Raw genomic sequence first — 25187 nt, forward strand, 5'->3', positions numbered from 1 at the left:
AGTCGGGTCAAAAATCGCGTCAAAGATATTCAAAGACTTGCACACATTTTCAAGATTCTTCCAAAAATAGCAGATCTACAAGCTCGCAGCGCGGCACTCGGTGCCGCGCTGTGAGCTTGTATATCTGCTATTTTCTTTTAAGTTATAAAGCATAAACTAATGGCTTAAGTGGTTAAGATCCAGCGCGACTCGGGCGCGTTGCCGGTATTCGAGGGTTAACCTGAGTTATCTCCATCTCCCTGACGGGGGAGCAGCATCACAGGCTCCTCCATCTCACTGTGACGAGACGCGCTCTGTCAGATAACCTCATCCATCTAGCACTGCAGCTAGAGCCTGCGTGCGTGCGTGCGTGCGTGTGTGTGTGTGTGTGGAGCATCCTCTCATTAACTCCATTACAGTACAGTGTGTGATGGGTGCTAGTGTCTTCTGATCCTGCTAGGTTGACAGACTGGGGGGGCATGCAGTCAGTGCATCACAGACCGAAGCAAGCAGCACTCACATCCCCCCGCCCCCTCCCCTCTCTCTTGATAAACACACACATACACAAACACATGCACACGCACGTGTATACATCTAGAAAATATAGGGTACATTTGCATCTAGGATTGCAAGTAGGGATGGGACGATAAGCGATATTATCGTATGTCGTGATAAAAAAAACACTCACGATAATCGTATCTTGGAGATTTCATTTATCGTGATATCGTCCTCCGTCATGCACTGGGATCAATTCACCTTTTATTTGCCGAGCTGCATATCCGGTACCACGTAAACTCTCTAGAATTGGTAAAAGATACTTATAATATACGTACTTGATACAGCCGATCTACAAGCTCACAACGCGTCGCAACGCGACGCGTTGTGAGCTTGTAGATCTGCTATTTTTTGGCAAATGTTCCGCCCAAGGATAATGGATTTTGACTATCGTGATAATATCGTAAATCGTGATTTCTTTTGTCACAACAATCGTGATATGAAATGTTCACATCGTCCCATCCCTAGATACAAGCGACGCTACAAACCAAGGCTTATATGGATAGCTTGGAGGCGTGTCTACTGTGTCATAAGATCCTAGGCGGTCGTTCTTTAACAAAGGAAAATCCCCCCCGGGAGCAGCTCACCTGTAGGGGGTGAAGGAGGGGTGGTGGGACAGGTAGCTGGGGTGGTAGTACGCAGCAGCGGCCGCCGCGGTGGCGGGGTCGAGGCCCAGGGGCAGGGAGGGCATACGGAGGGCGTCCTCGGCCGTGGCGTACGGCCGGAAGCCGCGCAGGTACTCCTCCGGCACGGCACCAGGGGGCACTGCGTGAGCCAGCTGCCTGGGCAGACTGACGTGGGGAGGAAGAGCAGGGGGGGAAAGAACAAAGGAGGAAGAGCAGGGAGGAAATATGGGAAGGAGAAAATTGATGGAGGGATGAGTTAGTCTCGAGTGTTATGACTGTCGATGTGTGTCTCCGACAGCACCATGGAGACGAATTACTGAACATAGTTACATGTCCTATGTCCTATGACTAGGGCTGTCACAATTATTACATACTCGTCTAATCGCAATTATTTGAGGTAGTCGCAATTATTTTGCATGATCGTCATAATCGTTTCCATGTTGAGAAATGTTAATGTAGTGACAAACACTTTCAAAAAGTAGTGGAAATAGCAGATCTACAAGCTCACAACGCGTCGCATCGCGACGCATTGTGAGCTTGTAGATCGGCTATTTCCACTATCAATGTTCTTTTTGATAGTGTAAAAAAAAAAAGTGTAAAATTGTCAAATATGTCAGTGATTTCTTTGTATGTTTAGGTTATGTGTCATGATTGCCATGTGCAACTTCAAAGCCTAAAAGCCAAACAGAAATGTAATTGTCGACAACGAATACACAATTAAATCGTTAATCGCAATTATTTGAGTGACAATTAATCGTCATGTAAAATGTCATAATCGTGACAGCCCTACCTATGACGAATAGTGAAAATAGCCGGTCTACCGGCTCATAGTCTCGCATGGCCAGACTGTTGACTCGGTGAGTATCCGGCTAAAGCGGAAGTGAAGCCTCCTCCCCACTTCGCTTTGTTTTTAACATCGCGCACATTTATCATGATTTATAAAAATCATCTAAGCTTATTTAGCTTGCTGCTTAGCAGAAATGACATTTTAAAATATATGTTCATGAGCAGAAATGCCAGCTTCCATTACTCGCCGTTCAGGAGCTGTACGTCCAGACTCTATATAGCATTCGGAGATAGTGGAATAGTTGTCTGGCTACGCGAGACTAACCGGCTCACAACGCATCCCATTGCAACACTGTGTGAGATCTGCCGTTTTTACTACATTTCGATATCTTTTCCTATAAATAACAAGGCCAATATAGGGACGCCAGGGGGAAAATGCTTTAACCCATTTAGAACGGGTACACATTTTGTGTATCATTATTTTATGCTTTAACTATTGAAAAATAGCAGATATACAAGCTCACAGCGCGGCACCGAGTGCCGCGCTGCGAGCTCGTAGATCTGCTATTTTTGAAAAGTCGTGAACATTAGAATTTTGACCCGATTCTATAAGTGTCTTTTGAATCCTTCTAATTCTAGGCCTAAATGGGTTAAATAAAGGACTGACGATAGGTTTTATCCAGAGGGCAGTCACTCACTTGAGCGGCTGGAAGCGCGAGTCCTGCATGACAGCGCCGGGAGAAAGGCCAAAGGCATAGGGGTTTCCCAGAAGGTGTGCAGGGACTGAGGGGCCACCCTTATCCTGCGGGAGGGCCCCCTCTGCCCCCAGACGCTCCCTACTGGCCCCACGTGGTCCCGAGTCAGCCTGCAGAGACACAGGGAAAAAAGAGAGAGGCTTAGTCATTGTTCCGGAGGGCCTGTGACCGACACGCTTGTCCACACTCATGGAGCCCATCCTGGGGGTGAAGAGGACGATAGAATAGGCCTGTTTGTGGAGAATTCCCCCCCTTTCCAGTCAACATCCCCCACAGGCACCATACTCCCCCCTCTCTCTCTCTCCCCCTTTCTCTCTCACACACACACACCTCCTCCCTGTGAAACAGAGCGATCAAGAGCTCTCTGATGAGGACATAAAATGGAGGAGAGAAACAAAGACAGATAGCGGAGAGAAAACAGCTACCGAGCCTCCTTCAGATACAAACAAGGATCCGCATATTGTTCTAGTGACAGATGAGGATGTGGTGCTGGCGAATCTACAACACCAGTATGTCTATTGAGATGCTGACTTTGATCTCAGCATCAGTATCTGTGTGTGTGTGTGTGCGTGCGTGCGTGCGTGCGTGCGTGCGTGCGTGCGTGCGTGCGTGCGTGCGTGCGTGCGTGCGTGCGTGCGTGCGTGCGTGCGTGCGTGCGTGCGTGCGTGCGTGCGTGCGTGTGTGTGTGTGTGTGTGTGTGTGCGTATGCGTGTGTGTGTGTGTGTGTGTGTAGGTGTCAGTTTGTGTGCTGTGCTGGTGTGCCAAAAAGTAACATCCACTGCATACAACAAAGTCCACAGGAGTCTCTCTCTCTCTGCTCTCTTTCTCCCTCTCCCTCTCCCTCTCTCCCTCTCTCTCTCTCTCTCTCTCTCTCTCTCTTTTTGGCAGCAAGCCTGAGCTCACTTATCCAATCCCACAACATGCACACACAAACACCCAGCGGGCTCATACACTGCAACAGAGCTACAAAGACATCACGCTGAGAGAGTGGGAGTGCATTCTCTGAAGCTTTGGTTTCCCCTCTGCCCACAAATGCAATCGCGAAACTGCGAAACTTACAGAATACAGACCTTATACTCCAGAGTACGAGGAAACTATTTATTGGGGTGGTGTGGGGTGGAGTGGAGTGGACGTCAAGTAAGGCAGCGGAGGGAGGAGATGGAGGGGGAGTCATGGCCCTCTAAATTAACCTCTGGGTGGTTCCCTGGGATTAGAGCGAAAGCGGCAGCCATCTTCCCACTTTGCCACTGGCGCTGATAAAACAAATCCCATTTAGTGAGCCATTACGCTCACCTCCTGTTCTGGAGCCACTGACCCGGGCTGACACTGATGCGCTAACATCTAATATTAAATGGCTCTAATGTTTTGGGGCTCCTTCCATCTCTCTGCCTATCTGCTTCTATACCGTCTCCCTCCTCCCACCTCCCTCTCTGCATCTCCCTTTCTCCTTCTCTCTCTCCCTCAGGGGCGTCAAATGGGTATGGCAGGGGTATGCAGCTGCCATACCCTGGGTCCAGGGGGGGAAATAAAAGTGACCTTTAAATACAAAATTACAAATCCATGAATGTCTCTTCGTCTATCTGTAATATGTTGTTAAATGACAGTAAAATAACTACAAAATCTAACAAAATGGTCACTTTAACAAGGTATTGTGGCACGTTTACTAACATGCCAAATATAGCTGCACTTGAACAACCATTCCAGGCTGCCATATTATCCAGCCCAAGAAACCGTAGAAACGGGGGGAAATAGAATGTACTTCTTAAGGTATGGCAACATGACTGGTGTCTTGCACGCGCGCGAAGGCGCGCGTGCAAGACACCAGTCATGTTGCCATACCTTAGCTTTTTCTGAACCGACGCCACTGCTCTCCCTCTCCCCCTCTCTCTCCCTCTCCCCCCCTCTCTCTCTCTCCCTCTCCCCCTCTCTCTCTCTCCCCCCCTCTCTCTCTCTCTCCCTCTCCCCCCCTCTCTCTCTCTCCCTCTCTCTCTCTCTCTCTCTCCCCCCCTCTCTCTCTCTCAGGCAGTTTAATGTTACCGTTTGTTCCTTGTTGTTTGTCACGCTTCACCGGAGCAGCCAGGCACACTGGCACTCTTCCCTCCCCTCAGACCCTCCCATCCCCTGTAACAGGGCTCTCCCCTCCCAGGCCCCTCCCCTCCTAATGGCTTCATGAGCACTGGGAGTGGGAGTGGGAGGGGGGGGGGGGGGTCGGTGGCCTTTCGCTCTCCATGTGCAGCCATCCGGAAAAGTGGTTCAGATATGTCAAAAGAAGTCAAAATCAGAGACGGTCCGGGGAAAAAGGGGAGACGCCGCGGCCCTCACCACACCTCACGTCTCCTCCCTGCACCCCCCCCCCCCCCCCCCCTCCCCTCAACCCCCCCTGTCTCTATACTCAAAGCTGACTGGTGGCTGTCTGGGAGCTGCAAACCTGACTATTACGACAGACCAGAAGTAGACATTACACTGTTATTTGTGGTGGACAAGCAGCCATTTAGTCCATCTCGGAATTGTTTAACACGTGCACGCACGCACACATACACGCAGGTCCTTTTCTGCTCACGTCCCAACCATCATAAAGACGTATTAGTGCAGAGTCTATGAGGCTGGCAGTGCCTAGCCAGTAATACGACTGTAAATCAGTAGGATGGAGGCTATGGACAGACACCGCAAAGAGCTTCAGTCTACCACATAAACAGAGATCTCTGTTGGTCTCCTCTAATCACTGGGAGATGATAGTAGGCTGGGCAGCAGCTAGCTTTAAAACCCATTCAGAACGGGTACACATTATTGTGTATCATTATTTTATGCTTTAACTATTGAAAAATAGCAGATATACAAGCTCACAGCGCAGCACCGAGTGCCGCACTGCGAGCTTGTAGATCTGCTATTTTTGAAAAAATCGTGAAAATTTGAATTTTGACCCGATTCGATAAGTGTCTTTTGAATCCTTCTAAGGTTTTCTAACCCTAACCCTAACCTATGTTTCTGTGTCAGCAATCTGGCTATAACCATCGTCAAAGAAAAGGTCCTTTTCACTTAACTGGAGCTCAGTTAGTCTGTTCTTGAGAGACTACTATGTCAGTGGTTCTCAAACCTTTTCATGTGAGGGACCCCCAAAATGATATTTATTTGGCCACGGATCCCCATCTCAAAATACTTAGTTCCAGGGACCCACCCAGAAGCAAAATTTGAGTTACAAACGTTCGCTTTGAAAATACATATATTCAAAGATTTGCACACATTTTCACAACTTTTTCAAAAATAGCAGATCTACAAGCTCGCAGCGCGGCACTCGGTGCCGCGCTGTGAGCTTGTATATCTGCTATTTTTCACTGGTTAAAGCATTCAATAATTCTAGGCCTAAATGGGTTAATCCGGCTGAACATGTTCAGAGACAAATAAGGCAAAAGGAGTAGAATTGGTTTTCATTACAAAACGGGACTTGCTGTGACATTTTTGTCTTGATTCACGTGCTCTTAGAGGTGGGACGTTCGCGAACGAATCAAGTGTTTTGAACGGCTCTTTGAAATGAACGATGGGATCCGGTTCACAGTAGGCCCGGGGAACCGTTCCTTCCTAAATGAACAGTTGTGGAAAAAGTACAAACATTCTTTACTTGTGTAAAATTATCAATACTGTAAAGTAGAAATACTCTGCCACAAATAGAAGTTTGGAATTAAAATGTACTTGAGTAAAAGTAGAAAAGTATTGGTATCAAAATGCACTTATTGATGCTTATAAGTACCAATAGTACTAAGTACTCATTATGCAAAATGTACCATTTCACAAGTTTTCCAATGAATAAAATGTAGGGGAAAAAACACATTTGAAAATAGCAGATCTACAAGTTGTGACGCATTGTGAGCTTGTAGATCGGCTATTTTCAAATGGCCGAAATGTATATATGGCCGAAATGTATATGGGGTTGAAGTGATTTGTAATTATAATCAAAATCTACAAAGTAACTATAGTAACTAAAATGAGCCAGTCTTTTGAACGGCTCTTTGAAAGGAACGGATCCCAGAGATCCAGCTCACTTCAAAGAACCATAAATCTCATCTCTACATGCTCTGAGTCTGCACACACGCCAAGTACTAGGGAGTCTTGTTCAGAGAGCATGGTGAGTTGGGATGTGAGAGCAAACAACATGCACTTTATTTGATCGAAAAGCTTTATATAAGTGGATCCAAGGGAGGGACAATCTGTCTCAATGAAAACAACATGTGGATGCTGCAAGGAGGCTGCAGTTAAAGTGGTTAATTTCTACTGGCCACGGTGCAATGGTTATAACTTATAACCACTGTCTGGTGGTGACTCCCTCAGGTTCTATATTTATTTATTTGACCTTTATCTATACAGGTTAAATGCCAGGTTAAATGCCTCCGATAAGATCTCTTTTTACAAGGGAGGCCTGGGTTTACAAACACACCCCATGGTCACCGAAATCCAGTGGATCCATTCTGTTCAATAAATGAATGGGGCAACCTGTGTGCATACACTAGGGATGGGACGATACAAAAATGTCATATCACGATTATTGGGACAAAAGAAATCGCGATTTACGATATTATCACGATAATCGAAATCCATTATCCTGGGGCGGAACATTTGCCAAAAATGGCAGATCTACAAGCTCACTACGCATCACGTTGCGACGCATTGTAAGCGTTTTTGGCAAAGACATTTGATAGAGAGTGAAAAAAAAGACTGCATCAAGTACATTTTACCAATAGAGGGTTTAAGTGGTACCGGATTATGCAGCTCGGCAAATAAAAGGTGAATTGATCTCAATGCCTGACGGAGGACGCTATCACGATAAATTAAATCTCCACGATACGATTATCGTGAGTGTTTTTTATCACGATAAACGATAATATCGCTTATCGCCCCATCCCTATTCTACACATGCGTTATGTCTTGACTAAACCAAAACCTCCTGTGTTGTGTATTTGAAGTTGAGCATGTGGACAATGACATGTGCGTACACGTGTAGAAAGGAATCACAAGAGTCACTCTACCACCATTAGTCACCCTGCTGTTTCGCTCTTTCTTGATGTTTCATCCCACAAAAAAAGAAAAGTGTGGCCTACTTTTGTCAGGCACGCTATTCACAAACCGCCTGCCAGATATCACAATGCACAGCACAAACACAAGCACTCAGCCCCCAAACACACAACACGCAATATTAACAGACAGCTGAGCGAGGCCTCTGTGCCCCCTCGGTGAGGGTTAGAAGACCCTGTGCATTGCACACTGCTCATTTACGCCTCTCAGGTGTAGCCTTGAATCCAAATTGCCAATTAAAAAGCAATTAGAGGCAACAGCGGGAGCAGCCTCCTGCAGTCATTAAAGCAGAATGCCAATGCACCCAGCCTCTTCCCTCCCTCTCTCTGCTTCAGCCTCCTTCCCCTCTCATCTGACACCACCCATCAGAGAGAGACACACACGCACGCACGCGCGCGCACACACACACACACACACACACACACACACACACACACACACACACACACACACACACACACACACACACACACACACACACACACACACACACACACACACACACACACACACACACACACACACACACACACACACACACACACACACACACACACACACACGTTTGTATGCATCCATTATGGGGACCTGCGCGGGTTTGCATCGATTATGGGGACACCACTTTCCTGTGGTCCCACAGGCCTGAAAAACTGACTTGAAGCCAACGTCATTGTATGCAAATATCGGACCTGTGATTGGCTAGTAGTGTGTGAATCTCTCATTCTCCCATTCTCTCACACACTCACACAAAAACTGCAGGAAAAAAAAAAATTTTTTGGGGGGGTCCCCACTCTGTTAACACACCTGTCATATGACATGAAAACGCGAATTATGGGACTTGCTTAAAAAAAGCACCAGACACTCAGCAACACTGCCCCCTATCTCCCTGAATGATAATAATTATGGGGACCTACGATTTTGTCCCCACTGTGTCAGACGTCCCCAGCATGTGAGTGTGTGAACATGCGTATGGTCCCCATAAGTATAGCTAGACAAACACACACACACACACACACACACACACACACACTCTAAAGGCTAAATTATTCTTCGTCATGATAGGACTGTATGTTGTACAGCCAAAACAATAGGTTTTTGTTTTTTCAACTGAAAAACAAGGTTTCAGTTGACAATGTGTTGTTTTTGGTTATTTCACGAAGCGGTAATTAGCAATTACACAGTGTTTCCATAAATTGTCAAGCACATTATAAGCAAAATAGGAAATCAGGCTAAATATCCCTCCACAACTGTTCCAATTTGGACCAAACTGTCATCCGACTATCAAAGTTGGATACAATGATAAACTAGTAGGATATGAGGCCATAAGGAATACATAGGCGTCGTAGGGAGTATTAATGAACAGAACAATAGTGCAAACTCATTCAACCTCATTAATTCAGGAAACATGAGTATTATGCGATTTCATCTTTAGGTGTTGGCTTACTTCAGAACATTTCAAGAAACATTCATGTGGAGAAAGTGTGCTAAGATTACTTCTACTTGTCCAATTCGTTGAGCAAAATCAATAGTAGTAATGAGAGTAATGTTCGTTGTGTCAGAACTTATTCGGAACAGCTGTGTGCATTTAGCACACTACCTTTTCTTTAAAGGCGAGAACAACCTCAAGCGAGCAAATACATTTAATTTGGTAAATTCTAAATGAGCTTAAGAACATGTTTATGAAAACACACAGCCACACACACACATGCACACAACACCACACATGCACGTCAAGGATGCGAATGCATGCATAAAAACACAACCCTTTCTTTTTTTTTAAACAGATGCCAGATTGCTGCCTTTACATATGAACAATACTCTCTCCGTTTCCCCCTTCCCACCTACACAGTAAAATCGGCAGTGTTCATTTATACATTTGTATATCCTAATGGTTACATGGGTACAAATGTAACCTAATGGTTACATTTGTACCTTGGTGGTCACCCCTGGCCCTCTCTGCGTGCCTATATACACAAAGTGCTGGGGGACCACAGGTCAGAGAACAGGGCAGCGCAGTGAAACACAGGGCAACAAACTAATTGAACTGAACAGTAGTGAGGACAGGAATGGGATCGGAACAAGGGACGGAGAGAGAGAGAGAGAGAGAGAGAGAGCGAGAGACAGACAGACAGAGGGGATGAGTGACAGGGCAGTGAAATCTTACTCTAGTGTCAGCATGGGTCAGTTCCCCTCTCCCTGCCTTTCCCTTCCTCATTGGTGATTAGACGAGCGAGCAGAGGGCCGGACAGAACTGTCTTTGTTTGAGAGGAACGTTTGGTTTGGCCTCTCTCTCTCTCTGTGCGTGTGTGTGTGTGTGTGTGTGTGTGTGTGTGTGTGTGTGTGTGTGTGTGTGTGTGTGTGTGTGTGTGTGTGTGCGCGCGCCCTGTGTCTCTTGTGTGACCACAGAGTTAAATGTGTTCACCGGAGCGACACAGTGTAAATAGAGGCGATGCACCCACCCCTCACCCCAACCCCCACAGGCCACTCCACCCCTCCTATCTCCTCCCACCCTCTTGTCCACCTCACCTCCCATCATATCACAGGGTGGACCCCGAGCTGTCGGAGGCGCCACAAACCCAACGCCACGACATGCTCAGTCCCGACCTGACCCTGCACACCCACCCACACACACACACACACACACACACACCCACACCCACACACACACACCCACACCCACACCCACACACACACACACACACACACACACACCCACACACACACACCCACACCCACACCCACACCCACCCACACACACACACACACACCCACACCCACACCCACACACCCACACCCACACCCACACCCACACACACACACACACACACACACACACCCACACACACACACACACACCACACACACACACACACACACACACACACACACACACACACACACACACACACACAGGATCGATCTATATGGCTGTGTGTGAAGGAGCGGAGGCCACCTGCCTCACTTCACTCTCTTCCAATATGGCCAACATCTCTCGCTCTCTCTTTCTCTCGCTCTTCCCCACTTCTAGACACGTTAACGACGCTAGAGTTGCTGCGACAACGATGACATCACACGGAGAGAGAGTCCCCTCTGCCTCTCTACAGGCCATCCTGGCCCCAGCTGACCCTTGAACTCTAGAAGGATCACCGCTAATGTGCCACAGGCCATGGAGGGTGAGAGGAGGTCAGCTGGGGCCCAGGCGAGAGGACAATGGCCTGGACGCTCCCACGCGCACACACACACACACACACACACACACACACACACACACACACACACACACACACACACACAGAGTGGGCTAGCTGGATGGCAGGCTGGCTGGCAGCCTCTTGCTCTCTGCCCCACCCCCCATCCCAAATCTCCGGGGAACCGCCAAAGTGATCTGCGGCGTTCTCGGACTGCTGTCCATAACTGCGTGCTTGTCCTCGACCATTTAGCCCTGAGCTGCGATAAGAAGGCTTAAAGCAAGACCATAATCCATAATCCACTCCTTATCAAAGCAGGCAGCACTCTCTCTCTCTCTCTCCCTCTCTCTCTCTGTGTGTATGTGTTAAGGGTGAGGGGCCTGTAGGGGCAATGAGGCACAGGATGCACTTGACTGTTGGTGAAGAGGCTGATGTCGGATGTGGGTGATGGGTGATGGGTGGTGGGTGGTGGTGCCGGGCTGGGGGGTGGGGTGGGGTGGGGTGGAGAGAGGGGATGAAGTTTGGTGCTCAGGGGAGAGGATGGCTGGGCCAAGGGCAAGAGGGGTACGGAGGGAAGGGGAGGGTGTGGGGGCACAGATGTTAGCTGCCGTTGAGACTGTCACCTCGCTGGCCCGGTGGCAGCTGGCATTGTTTAACACACAGCGCCATGAGAGAGGGGAGGAGGAGGACAGACAGTGTGTGTGTGTGTGTGTGTGTGTGTGTGTGTGTGTGTGTGTGTGTGTGTGTGTGTGTGTGTGTGTGTGTGTGTGGGGGGGGGGGGGGGGGGTGGTGTTAGCCATTCATAGCGCCGCCAGCCATGTCAGATGTACATATGCCAGAAACATTCTGCCATGCCAGAGGTGACAGGCCAAGCTAGAAAATGCACTAATCCCCACGAGAGCCTCTGCGTGCGTGTCTGTCTGTGTATGTGCGTGCATGTGGGTGTGTGTGTGTATACTGTGCTAGAGAAAAGTCATGTGCTGACAGATTAAAATGCTGCATTGACGGTTAAAACGGGACACAAAGACACAGTCCACAGATCTCTGTGCCACAAATATCACATCCTCAGAAGTTGTACAGACAAGAGATGTGTTATGTAGAGTTTCTCTCTCACAATGCGTGTTCTCAGTGGTCTTACCTGGCGTCCCTCGTTCCTCCACAGACCGTTGCTGGTCTTGGTGGGAGCGATGGTGACTACGGGTGGGGTGTTTGGCACGCTGTGGCCCCCACTAGGGACCAGGACAGGCCCGGGGCCCAGGGGACCCCTCTTGGGCGTGCTGACCGGAGAGCTGTGGTTGGTGGCCGGGGATGACACTGGAGAAGACTCACTGCTGATGGAGGACCCAGCTGGAGACAGAGAGAGAGAGAGAGATGAAGTGAGCACACAATAGAAGGTGTCATTACAGGCAAAACATAAAAAAAATAGCAGATCTACATTCTGCAAGCTCACGACGCATTGAATGGCAACACGTTGTGAACTTGTAGCTCGGCTATTTTCACCATTTGTGGAACAGCGAAGCATATTGGGCTTCCACCTTTTTCTTAAGACGTCTCGAGACGTCTTACCTGGTTACCATTGTTACCAGGTAAACAGGTGCAAACAGGTGCTGTTTTCGCGCTGTTTTCGCATTAACACTACATATCCCATGGTGCTTAGCGGCCGAATGCATTTCCTCATTCAGGGTCACGTGATATGGCTTCCAACGCTGCTTTCTCCCCTCCCCACCCACTCACCATTGTATTGCAGCCTATGCTAGCCGGGCTTATTTCCGAGGGAGCTAAAAATGGTCTTCTCCACGCTGAAGTTTACATGTGCGCCCAGCGATCACGGCGCCTTACGCGTGCACATCGGACATGCTCGTGCACCGATAAGTTTAATGGATTTAATATTGCCGTCCAATGTGTTAACAGTGGACAGTGGCTGACGACCATGTGTTCTCACTGTAACACAAAGGGTTAATACTGCTGCAGTGATACAACTCGTCCACCAGGGACTAAAAAGGACCACAGTAGCAAAAAAGAAAAGGAAAAAGAAAAAAGAAAGAAAATGCACACAGTGCACACACAGCCAGATGGATGGCCCAAGGCGGTCATTACAAAGTGACAGTGATCAGGATGAGCAACGCTGTGAGAGTCACACAGCATTGACACACAGCAGGACACACACGCATGCCACGACCAGGGGCGTCACAAGGGGGGGAGAGGGGGGAGTGGGACTGAGTTACTAGGGCCCAAAGTGGAGTGGAATACTTTAGGTATTGAGAAATAGCAGATATACAAGCTCACAGCAGCTGCGAGCTTGTAGATCTGCTATTTTTGAAAAGTCGTGAAAATGTGTGCAAATCTTTTTTTAAGAGAACATTTGTAACTCAAATTTTGGAACTAAATATTTTGAGATGGGGGTCCGTGGCCAAATACATATCATTTTGGGGGTCCTTCACATGAAAAAGCACCACTGACTTTTCAAAAAACCTTAGAAGGATTTGAAATATTCAAAGATTTTCAAGATTTTTCAAAAATAGCATATCTACAAGCTCGCAGCGCGGCTGTGAGCTTGTATATCTGCTATTTTTCAATAGTTAAAGCACAGTGAATCCTTGTACCCAGAATTTGGTGCGACACCCCTGGCCGCCACGACAACACACACACACACACACACACACACACACACACACACACACACACACACACACACACACACACACACACACACACACACACACACACACACACACACACACACACACACACACACACACACACACACACACACACACACACGCCTAGTGTGAGTGTGTGCTGAGTGCGGGTGTTATCGGACTCGGCTGCGCCTCGTACGATAACACCCGCACTGCGGACATTATGAGAGCATAATGTCCTCTCACTCGGGGTAAATTGCTTACTTATATTCCTTCACACGATGTCACTTAATTTAGTTGAAAATCAGTTATTTTTCAGTGGTTGTATGACAAAGTATGGATTAAAGGTCCTTACACACCACCGGGATGTTTCACCCAGAAATGTTTCTTTTTTTTCTTTCTTCTAAATGTTGCTTGTGGCATCCACTGTACATCCACACAGAAGCTGAATATTACACAGTGATAAAGCGTACCAATTTCTATTGGTAACAAGGTTGATTCTTCATCGCAAATAAAAGAGAGAATGACGCATATGAACGGTCAGTCTTGATGTAAAATACTCAAGTCTTTATTTTCCCCTAGCATCTCCCCTTAAGTGTTTCTTTCTCATATATTTGTGTTAAGTAACCTGCATGCTGTCTGTCCCCGGTCGCTCGTCTCCTACGAACAAACTGGGTCACAACCCTCTCGCTGGGACACAAACACTACAGAGTCAAATCAGGGGTATTCATTTGAACTGTTAAAAGTGTAAAGACTGTACAGTGCTGCACCCAGAGCAGTGAGGGTGTACGTGTGTCTGGGGCATGTGTGTGCACAGGGGCGTCACAGGGGGGGGGGGGGGGGGGAGTGGGACTGTGAGTTACTAGGGCCCAAGGTGGAGGGGCCTTAATTCTTTTATTACTTTAGCTATTGAAAAATAGCAGATATACAAGCTCACAGCGCGGCACCAAGTGACGCGCTGCGAGCTTGTAGATCTGCTATTTTTGAAAAGTCATGAAAATGTGTGGAAAATGAAATCTTTGAATATAAATTATGTATTTTTTATTTTTTATTTGTAACTCAAATTCTGCTTCTGGGGGGTCCCTGGAACTCTGCTTGAGATGGGGGTCCGTGGCCAAATACATGTCATTGTGGAGGTCCTTCACATGAAAATGTTTGAGCACCACTGACATAGAAACATAGGTTTTTCAAAGCAGATCTACAAGCTCGCAGCGCGGCACTCGGTGGCGCGCTGTGAGCATATATAATTGCTATGCACAAAATAACGCGTAATAATCCGTTCCCAGTCTAAATGGGTTAAAACCCCTCCCCCTATGAAGAACATTCATGGGGGGGCCCCGCAGTGAATCCTTGTCCCCAGGGCCCAGGATTTGGTGGGACCCCCCTGACCATCACAACAAAACAACGACGACCACCGCAGATATCTGCCCGACCGCCGTCATCGCCGTCAACCCGCTTCCGTTTCCGTGGCAACTGAAGCCAACAGGCGTGACGTCAGCCTCGGCGTGTCTGTGCGGTCGTGGTATCGATCCGTATTAAACACCTTGTCCAGACTCATATCACTAAATAATGGAGAGGATCAATAATGGCAGGGGGGTGAAGGCCCGAAGAAAATCTATGGGCTGGGTGAACATTAGGCCAGGGGCTTTGGGTCAAGAAGCAGAAGAAGAAGAAGAACAAGAAAAAGAGAGAATACATGTGAGGTGAGATAATAGAATGAGAAATGAGGACAGAGGCTGACTGAAAAAAAGAAGAAGAAAAAAAAAGCGACACAATGAGAGTGCACTGCTAAAACAGGTAGGAGGTAAGAGGTAGGGATGGGACGATGTGAAAATGTCATATCACAATTATCGTGAAAAAATAAATCGCGATTTACGATATTATCACGATAATCAAAATCCATAATCCTGGGGCGGAGCATTTGCCAAAAAATAGCAGATCTAGAAGCTCACAACGCGTCGTGTTGTGAGCGTGTAGATCGGCTATTTTTTAAGACATTTGATAGACAGTGAAAAAAAAGACTGTATCAAGTATGTATATTATGAATACCTTTTACCAAGAGGGTTTAAGTGGTACCGGATATGCAGCTCGGCAAATAAAAGGTGAATTGATGCCATTGCATGACGGAGGACGATATCACGATAAATGAAATCTCCACGATACGATTATCGTGAGTGTTTTTTTATCACGATAAACGATAATATCGCGTATCGTCCCATCCTAGTAAGAGGTGTGGGGGGTGGGGGGGGATGCAGAGCTGAGAGATGTGGAGTGGGAGTGGGTGTGCATGGGCATAGCTTGTCTGCACAACAGCAGCAATTAGTGCCCCCCCTCTCCTCCCCTCCCTCCCCATCACCTCAGAGAGCCATTACTCTCCCCTACAAGACTAGGCCAATCAATAGCAGCCCACTCAGCCTGGGGACTACAGCTACACTTAATACAGCTCTAATGTCACAGCCTATTCAGTCACAAGCCCAACACGCACGCACACACGCACACAGTCACACACACACACCAGACATGGGGTGGGACAAAGCAGACTTGAGGGAGTGAGGAGGTAGAGAGAGAGAGAGAGAGAGAGAGAGAGATAGAGAGAGAGAGAGAGAGAGAGAGAGAGAGAATGATCACAGTAATCCTGGGTTGCCGAAGCTCCTTCTAGCAATATACCCGTTCTCCCTCTCTCCCTCCCTCCATCTCTCCCTCCCTCCCTCCCTCCTTCTCTCTCTCTGTATTTCTCCACCTTGGTGCTCTCGGTGGAGGGGCAGAGGAAGACGAAGGCAGGGAGGGCACACTGAATAATTGAGAGGGAGCAGGAGGAGAAGTACTAGGTGAGGGGAGGAGGACAGAGAGCAGAGCCTTCTTTCAAAGCATACTGAATCTGTGTACACTTCACAAGCTGCCATATACCACACACACACACACACACACACACACACACACACAGCTATTATTCTGCTATTATTCTCCATCCCAATTTCACCACGCAGACTCGCACATTTTAGACGGCCTCCTCCTCCCTTCCCTTCTGTTCTTCAAACAGACTGCCTGCCGCCTAAGCAGCAGAGATGTCAGCCTCTGCATCCATTTTTCATAAACACATTTACAACAGTTAAAGCCAGTTAAGGGCTCAGGGACATGTCTGATGTGTCTCATGTATGTAAGAGAGTCTGTGTGTGTGTCTGTGTGTGTGTGTGTGTGTGTGTGTGTGTGTGTGTGTGTGTGTGTGTGTGTGTGTGTGTGTGTGTGTGTGTGTGTGTGTGTGTGTGTGTGCGTGCGTGCGTGTGTGTGTGTGTACGACTGCACGCGTGATCCCTTTACATGCTTGCTTGAACTGCGCATAGTCAGTCTTTTCATCCAACCCTTAAGATTTTCACTTCTCCTCTCCCCCTCCACTCTAATTTCCATGCCAATCTCTCTCTCTGTCCTCTCCCTCCTTCTACCCATATCCTAAAATTGGATTGGTGCCCTGATCACCAGGCCAACGGGAGGAAAAGGAAATCATATGCAAAGCGAGCGATTGGCAACAGTATGATGTCATTCGTTCTGACATAAGCCACTCCCCCTTCAGACGAGATTAAGCTGGACAGCTTGGGTGGCGAGCTGGTTAGCTGACTGACTGACTGACTGACTGACTGACTGACTGACTGACTGACTGACTGGGTGGCTGGTTAGCTGACAGACAGGCTGACTGACTGACTAACTGACTGACTGACTGACTGACTGATTGACTGACTGACTGACTGACTGACTGACTACCTGACAGGCTGGCTGGCTGACTGACTGACTGACTGACTGGTTGGGTGGCTAGCTGGCTGTCTGACAGGCTGGCTAACTGGCTGGTTGGGCGGCTAGCTGGTTAGCTGGCTGGCTGACAGGCTGGTTGGTTGGGTGGCTAGCTGGTTAGCTGGCTGGCTAACTGGCTGGTTGGTTGGGTGGCTAGCTGGCTGGCTAACTGGCTGGTTGGTTGGGCGGCTAGCTGGTTGGCTGACAGGCTGGCTAACTGGCTGGTTGGTTGGGTGGCTAGCTGGTTAGCTGGCTGGCTAACTGGCTGGTTGGTTGGTTGGTTGGGTGGCTAGCTGGTTAGCTGGCTGGCTAACTGGCTGGTTGGTTGGTTGGGTGGCTAGCTGGTTAGCTGGCTGGCTAACTGGCTGGTTGGTTGGTTGGGTGGCTAGCTGGTTAGCTGGCTGGCTAACTGGCTGGTTGGTTGGTTGGGTGGCTAGCTGGTTAGCTGGCTGGCTAACTGGCTGGTTGGTTGGTTGGGTGGCTAGCTGGTTAGCTGGCTGGCTAACTGGCTGGTTGGTTGGTTGGGTGGCTAGCTGGTTAGCTGGCTGGCTGACAGGCTGGCTAACTGGGAGGGACAGGATGAGAGGCACCAAAGCACAGCCCTGGTCCCTAGAGTCACAGAGAACCAGGCTCATCTGCTCTCTACCTGCACATCATTAGCTCTACCGACTGTGTGTGTGTGTGTGTGTGTGTGTGTGTGTGTGTGTGCGTGCGTGCGTGCGTGCGTGCGTGCGTGCGTGCGTGCGTGCGTGCGTGCAAGTGAGGCACAGAGACTCAAAGGATGAGAGACAGAGAAGGAGAGAGAGAGAGACTGGGGGAGAGCAGGACAAAGGGAGAGAAAGAAAGCAAGGAGGAGAGAGAAAAGAGGGAGAGAGTGCTGTCTCAGTCGCAGGCTGTGTGTGATTAATGTGAAGCTCCTCTCTGCGTCGCCTCCTCTATTACCAGTCCAACTCTCCCAGACTGCCTCCACACTTGACCGCTCAAGCTGAGCCGCGCGCGCGCACACACACACACACACACACACACACACACACACACACACACACACACACACACACACACACACACACACACACACACACACACACACACACACACACACACACACACACACACACACACACACACACACACACACACACACACACACACACACACACACAGGCAACAAACAAACAAGCCATGTGGTCACAGCCTGGTGCCCGAGCGTCCCAGTGCAGCCGCCACCTTTTACCTCAACTTCTGACCTCATTTGTTCTGAATGATCCCTTTGATTCTAAAGGAAGACACTGAACGTGGACGCTCACATGATCATTAAGTCTTAACACATCTACTGCCTCTTAATCTGAAGGTTGCTTGGTGCCTCGGTGCCACGTGGTTTCCTCCATAGGCCGCCGCTATTATTTTGAAGGGCTGGAAGGGGGTTGTTTTTGTTTTTTTGGATTATCACTTGACGGCAACGATTACGTCATCTAGTCACATGACAGTGTGGGACAAGAAGAGGGAAGATGGCTGCGCCCTGCCTTGTGCCTTGTTTACATTTAGATCTGCTGCAAAATGTCTCAAAATGGCTATTTTGTTTAAATGAAGTTTCTTTATGGGCCTCTCCATTGACTTAACATTGAGGAGCTTCACTTCGCGTGCACGCCCAACGTGCGTTGTAAACAAATCGCCGACATTACCGATGCGAGCGGGACCGGAGCGACATTAAGTAAGTAATAATATCTTTACTGTATATACAGTAAGATTCACAGTCCTCACCGTCAACGGCGCCATGGTATTAACCCTTTCAATGACGGTGAGGACTGTCAACGGCGGCGAAAAAGTTAATTAACCACTTTTCAACCTGGCATCCCTATTTTGGCCATATTTTTTTCTCTCTCTATTTTTTAAGAGCAAAAAATAGCAACAGGTTTCGAGATCAAATATGTTTGTGTACAGTGTTGTACGACAAAGTATAAAATAGGCCTTAAGTGGATAATATAAGCTAAATGGCCTCTGTAACAAACCTCCGTCTGCCAAAACAGCCCAAACTCAGGCAGCCCTGGCAGCTATACAGTAGGCCCAGCCCTGTCAGGCAGAAGGTGCTCTTCACCTCCCCCTCCACCACCTCCACCTCTCCTCCTCCTCCTCCGCTCCACACCTCCTCCCTCTCTGCATGCATTAGAACAACATCAGCACTTAATTAAACAGTCCATTTCACACCTGGTGTGCATAGCAGTGCCCAGCCAACCCCGCATCCATATGCCACCGCGACAACACGCGCTAGCACGAGCCTCGACACACATGTACACACATACGTGTGTAGTGTGTACACACACACACACACACATTAGACCCCCACACATACTGACGCACTGACACGCATGCACACACACACCTGCCACTACAGTCTTCACCATGCATTGACAACACCACAAAAAGCCTGTAATCTACATGGCTGGACGGGCGGGGGGAGGAGACATACACAGTGTGTGTGTGTGTGTGTGTGTGTGTGTGTGTGTGTGTGTGTGTGTGTGTGTGTGTGTGTGTGTGTGTGTGTGTGTGTGTGTGTGTGTGTGTGTGTGTGTGTGCGTGCGTGTGTGCGTGTGTGCGTGTGTGTGTGCGTGCGTGTGTTGTGCCTGTAAAGGGAAGGAAGACGCTACACAAGATGGCGGAGAGAAGTAAGAAGAGCAGTCCTGTGTTCCTGCTGCTATACTGTATAAAACATACAGTATAGGTGTACACTATACTCACACATCTGTGTGGTGTGTAGGGTTACTGTATATGTGCATGCATGGAGGGAGGGGGGAGAGACAGATAGAGGGAGAGAGATAGAGAGAGAGGAGAGAGAGAGAGATCTTGTTTTTAAGTCTTAGCCGGAAGGGTTTGCCTCCAGGACAGTGAAAAGTTGTTTTCTCTTTCTAACGCGCGCACACACACGGTCACACACATGCACACACCCCTGTGTGAGCTCCAGGCAGGTACCAGATGGAGAGGTCAGAGACACAGTCCTGATGTCCCACTACACAGTGTTCATTTGGTCCGTTTTTTCACACTCTCAGTGTACAGTACAAGATGCTCTGAGCTCCCTGAAGCAAGGGAAGCCCCTGGCGCCACACACACACACACACACACACACACACACACACACACTCACACTCACACACACACACAGGAAGTATAGTACACAGTAAGTATACTACACAGGATGTACCCTACACACGGGAGTGTCATTTTGGTCAACAATTTGCCAAATTAAACATAACCAAACAAACTAAATTGTACATTTAGCCGCCTCTGACTGTGTTTAGCATAGATTCTTCTTTGCTGAATGTGGGTGGGGGAAAAATAATGCATGTTGTGTAGGCTACATGAGAAACCACGGTCTGTATTCCACCTCCAGCAACACGACAACCTTAATGGGCTCAATCCTGTTGGCAGTCAGCGGTGGAAGAGGTACTCAAGTAAGTAAAAAGTAAGTCAAAGTAGGAATAGGCCTACTGCGTTTACGAGGTAAAGTATTTCATTCATTATAATTACATGATGTGCTTCTGGGTAGCATAACCTATAATAATAAATCATAATTTATCAGTTAATATATTGTATTTATATAGTCTGTACCTGCAAAGTAACTAGTAACTAAAGCTGTCAACTATAGTGGAGTAAAATGTACAATATTGTCCTCTGAGATGTATAGAAAAGTCAAATTTGTACTTAAGTAGTTACCGTACAGCACTTAAGTTTACTTTCCACCACTGTTGCCATGTGCCATTCTGTTGACTATTTACATACCAGACTAGTTCTAACTCTTTACCAAGAACATTGGGGAGTTGCCAGTTGCCACCACACACATTCACCACAGCAGAGCAGACAATTGCTACATCAACAAGCAGAAGGAATATAAATGACTAAAACATAGTGTGTTACATGATTACATCACATCTAATATAATGACCTCAAATCTTGGGTGTGGCTAAATTATGTACTGGTGCACCTACATGAAATTAACCACACCAGTGCAACCAACCAATGGCAGATGTTAGTCTGATGCCCTTCTACAAACAATACTACACATGATGATGAACACAGTAAGCTGACATTAGTGATGTGTGTATGAATGCAAGTGTCAGGGGTGCGTGTGTGTGCGTGCGTGCGTGCGTGCGTGCGTGCGTGCATGCGCGCGCGTGTGAGAGAGAGAAGAAACAGGTGAGTGTATTAAAACCAGATCTGCCTAATTAATCAGATATACCAGTGTGCCTGCCATTCTGAGCGGAGGCGCGTGTGTGTGTGTGTGTGTGTGTGTGTGTGTGTGTGTGTGTGTGTGTGTGTGTGTGTGTGTGTGTGTGTGAGAGAGAAAGCAGGCGCATTATGTTTGTGTATGTGCACACAAGTGCATGACAGGTTTGAATGCGTGTCCTTTATGCAACCCTGATTTTCATTATCCAAGCACAGCGCTCAGTACACAGAGCGATTCATTATACTCGCCACAGACAAGTGACAAGTAAGTGTATGTGTGTGTGTGTGTGTGTGTGTGTGTGTGTATGTGTGTGTGTGTGTGTTTAAAAGACAGGCAGCGTGCAGGGGTTCTTAAATCAGGGTGGCAGCCTGTGGCTGTGATACTGGTACACAAACCCATCTAATTCCTTTTAGACCTTAGGACCTTAGGAGTCATGGTGTTGATGAGACACATATCACTTATTGTCCGTCGGGCAGAAACCTTGTATCTCCATATTTATGTTTTTTTCATAAATGAAACAAAGGTCTTGCATAATTTGTGAAAAGCTGAAAAACATAGGTACTGTAGATTGTCTATTATATTTGTCTATAATGACCTACTCAAAAATAGGGACGTCAGGTTGAAAGTGGTATGTTTGTGAAAAGTATGAAACGTTTTACAAAGAGCCAACAAGAGCCTACAAGAGACTAAATAAAAACAATTCAATAATAACTACATTGGAACACAGGTTTCCTGAAAAGCAACATTTCTGAAGAGTTTTGCACCCAACAGCGACAATATAGTACTGCACCATTCACCTCAATACAATATGTCACTGGTTTTCAACCAGTGGTCCGGGGACCACCAGTGGTCCTTGAGAGCGTTCCAGGTGGTCCCCAGCTAAATGAGGGAGAGTTGGTAACCAAATGGAGCCTTATAGATCTTTAACTCTCAAGAGTTAAAGTATTGTTAAACACCTGCATCACTTAATTTACAATACGTCTACACAATTACAAAATGTAGAAGAATTCCTATTTTGATTGACCTTGTATCAGTCCTCTATGGTACCACATCTATACAGCATGGAATTGTGGACAAAATCCTATAAGTTTGGTGGCCACTGGTCCGTGGCTCAAATGCAGAATAAATAAGGACCTTGATATGAAAAAGGTTGAAAAGCACTGCAAAATATGATATTATGTAAGGTCCTGGACTGAGAGAGGAAGAGTGAGAGACAAACAGACAGACAGAGAGAGAGAAAGAGAGCGAAAGAGAGAGAGAGAGAGAGAGAAGAGAGGAGCAGAATGGCAGTGGAGGTGAACACTGAAGACTGAGGTGAGTCAAACCAGCTAATGAAAGGCCAGCAGGCCACAGCATGCAAGGAATCACAAGGCTCAACACAGTTGTGAAGACAACTGCTATAGCGCCAGTGTGTGGGTGTTTGGGTGTGTGTGCACTTGCGTATACACAATGAATTCCCGCGGTGTTCATTTAACTCCTGTGGTGTGCACAAATGGAACCAAATGGACCCTTCGTGGGTCCATTTGGTTCCATTTTCTTACACACTCGAGAGTCGACACTGAGGATTTTCGCTGTGTACGGTTGTAAAGCAGCTGTCTATAAATATAGGCTGTGCGCAGACAGCGAGGTGGCTGGGGCTCCGGCGGACACACTCCTCGCCTGCCCACCCCCGGAGGTCTCAGCGTAGGCAGAGTCAACCTCCCCCACCCCTGTATGTGTTTGCCCGGTCGAGCTAGCTAGCTGACTCACACATCACTGACTGCACCAGCTAGGAATCACACTCTGCAAGGCCCCAGAAATAACAAACAGGCCTCGGATGTTTTTTCTCTTTACTTCTGACTTTAATAAAAGAACGGTAGAATTTAATCAGACAGGATATGGTCTGTTGTGTGCATGACAACAGACAGACATGACTGAAAACCCTCTGCCTTCTACTACGGTGAATCACCGATTGAACACACACACACCACAGTCAGAGCACACGTTCTCACATACACGTGCACACGCACTGAAAGATGAGAAGAAGAGAAAAAAAAAACTGCAAAAAATGCAACAAAGCAAACAAAACAGCGCTGACAGTGAACACGGGCGCCGTGTTCTTTCGGTTGACAGACCGGCAACCGTAGAAGAAGGGGAAAGCGGAGAAAGATGAGAATTAATTATCCTGGGAGGAAAAGAAAGGGTTCAAGACACACAGGAAAGGCAGGGTACCAAAACACTCAAGATAGAAGAGAGAGAGAGAGGACGTGTGATAGATTTCTTTTTTCTTTTGCTCAAGATGGAGGGGGGGGGGGGGGGAGAGAGAGAGAGAGAGAGAGAGAGAGAGAGGGCTAGAGCGGGCAGGCAAAGCAGAGTGAGTGAAAAGGCATAGGGGAGAAAGAGACGGAGAGATTGTGGCTGTGTGCTCTCTCTATCTGGGTAATAAATCATTGGTTGGGTGCTGGGTCCCAGGCTCTAGTGGGCTGGGGAGATGGAGGACAGAGCAGACAGGCTGATTAAGAGCGCCCAGAGCTGGGGTGGACAGCTGGGGTAGCAGGGCCCCCCTGGAGCCAGGACACCAGGCCACACTCACACACACACACACACACACACACACACACACACACACACACACACACACACACACACACACACACACACACACACACACACACACACACACACACACACACACACACACACACACACACACACACACACACACACACACACACACACACACACACACACAAGAGAATCTGAATCATCACAGTGGCAGACGCTGATGCTGCCTTGTGTATTCTGCAATGTTTATTTGTGACTATTTGTGTCTATGTGTGTCAAAGAGAGAGAGAGGGAGACAGGGGGCTGAGACTGGAGGGGCAGCATGCTGCGTCTCTGTGCCTAAGCTGCCCTCATTAAACTCCTCACCCCGCCACATGATGCATACTTCATATCCGTCATAGCAGAGCTCAGAGAGCAGGGGAATTCAATAGGATGTCTGAAGCATGTGTGCGGTTAACACATCGCCAAAGAGGGAAGCAAGCAACATATCTAAATACGCGCGCACACACACGCATGCACAAAGACACACACACAGGCACATGCATAAAGCACTCATATAGCAATCACACTGACACATGCGCACCCACACACAGATGTTTAAGTGGGTCGGCTAGCATAGCTCCTCTGTGTCCCTGTATCTCCGGGGATGATGGCTAATTCAATCCTGTGTGAATATCACTCCAGCGCTATTAGCAGCCTTCCACTGGGCCCCCCACGTATATACACACACAAGCACGCACAGCGTGCGTGCACACATACACAGATTACCCACACACACACCCACACACACACACACACACACACACACCCACACACACACACACACACACACACACAGTTTCCAATAGAGGATGCTCAGAGCCATGATCTAAATCACAGAATCTATGGGTCAGGTGTCAGGGTCAGGGTCACTGTGGCTGGCTAGCTGCACTGTCAAAGGGCTTAACCTCAGAAGGAATTGCATGCATTTTTAAGCTTGTGTGTGTGTGTGTGTGTGTGTGTGTGTGTGTGTGTGTGTGTGTGTGTGTGTGTGTGTGTGTGTGTGTGTG

General features: G+C 47.9%; 1 protein-coding gene across 1 annotated transcript in view; it reads right to left on the reverse strand.

Annotated features, from left to right (window-relative positions):
* Positions 1–25187, reverse strand: part of gse1b (Gse1 coiled-coil protein b) — a 67512-nt gene that overhangs the window by 23735 nt on the left and 18590 nt on the right. The window contains exons 3-5 of the mRNA XM_080729942.1: positions 12092–12300; positions 2645–2811; positions 1122–1325 (exon numbers count right to left, since the gene is read on the reverse strand). Of these exons, the coding sequence (XP_080586068.1) occupies positions 1122–1325; positions 2645–2811; positions 12092–12300 (580 nt within the window). The remainder of the gene's footprint in view (positions 1–1121; positions 1326–2644; positions 2812–12091; positions 12301–25187) is intronic.

The sequence above is a fragment of the Nannobrachium achirus genome (genome assembly GCF_963921795.1).
Source record: "Nannobrachium achirus genome assembly, chromosome: 7".
Lineage (NCBI taxonomy): Eukaryota > Metazoa > Chordata > Actinopteri > Myctophiformes > Myctophidae > Nannobrachium > Nannobrachium achirus.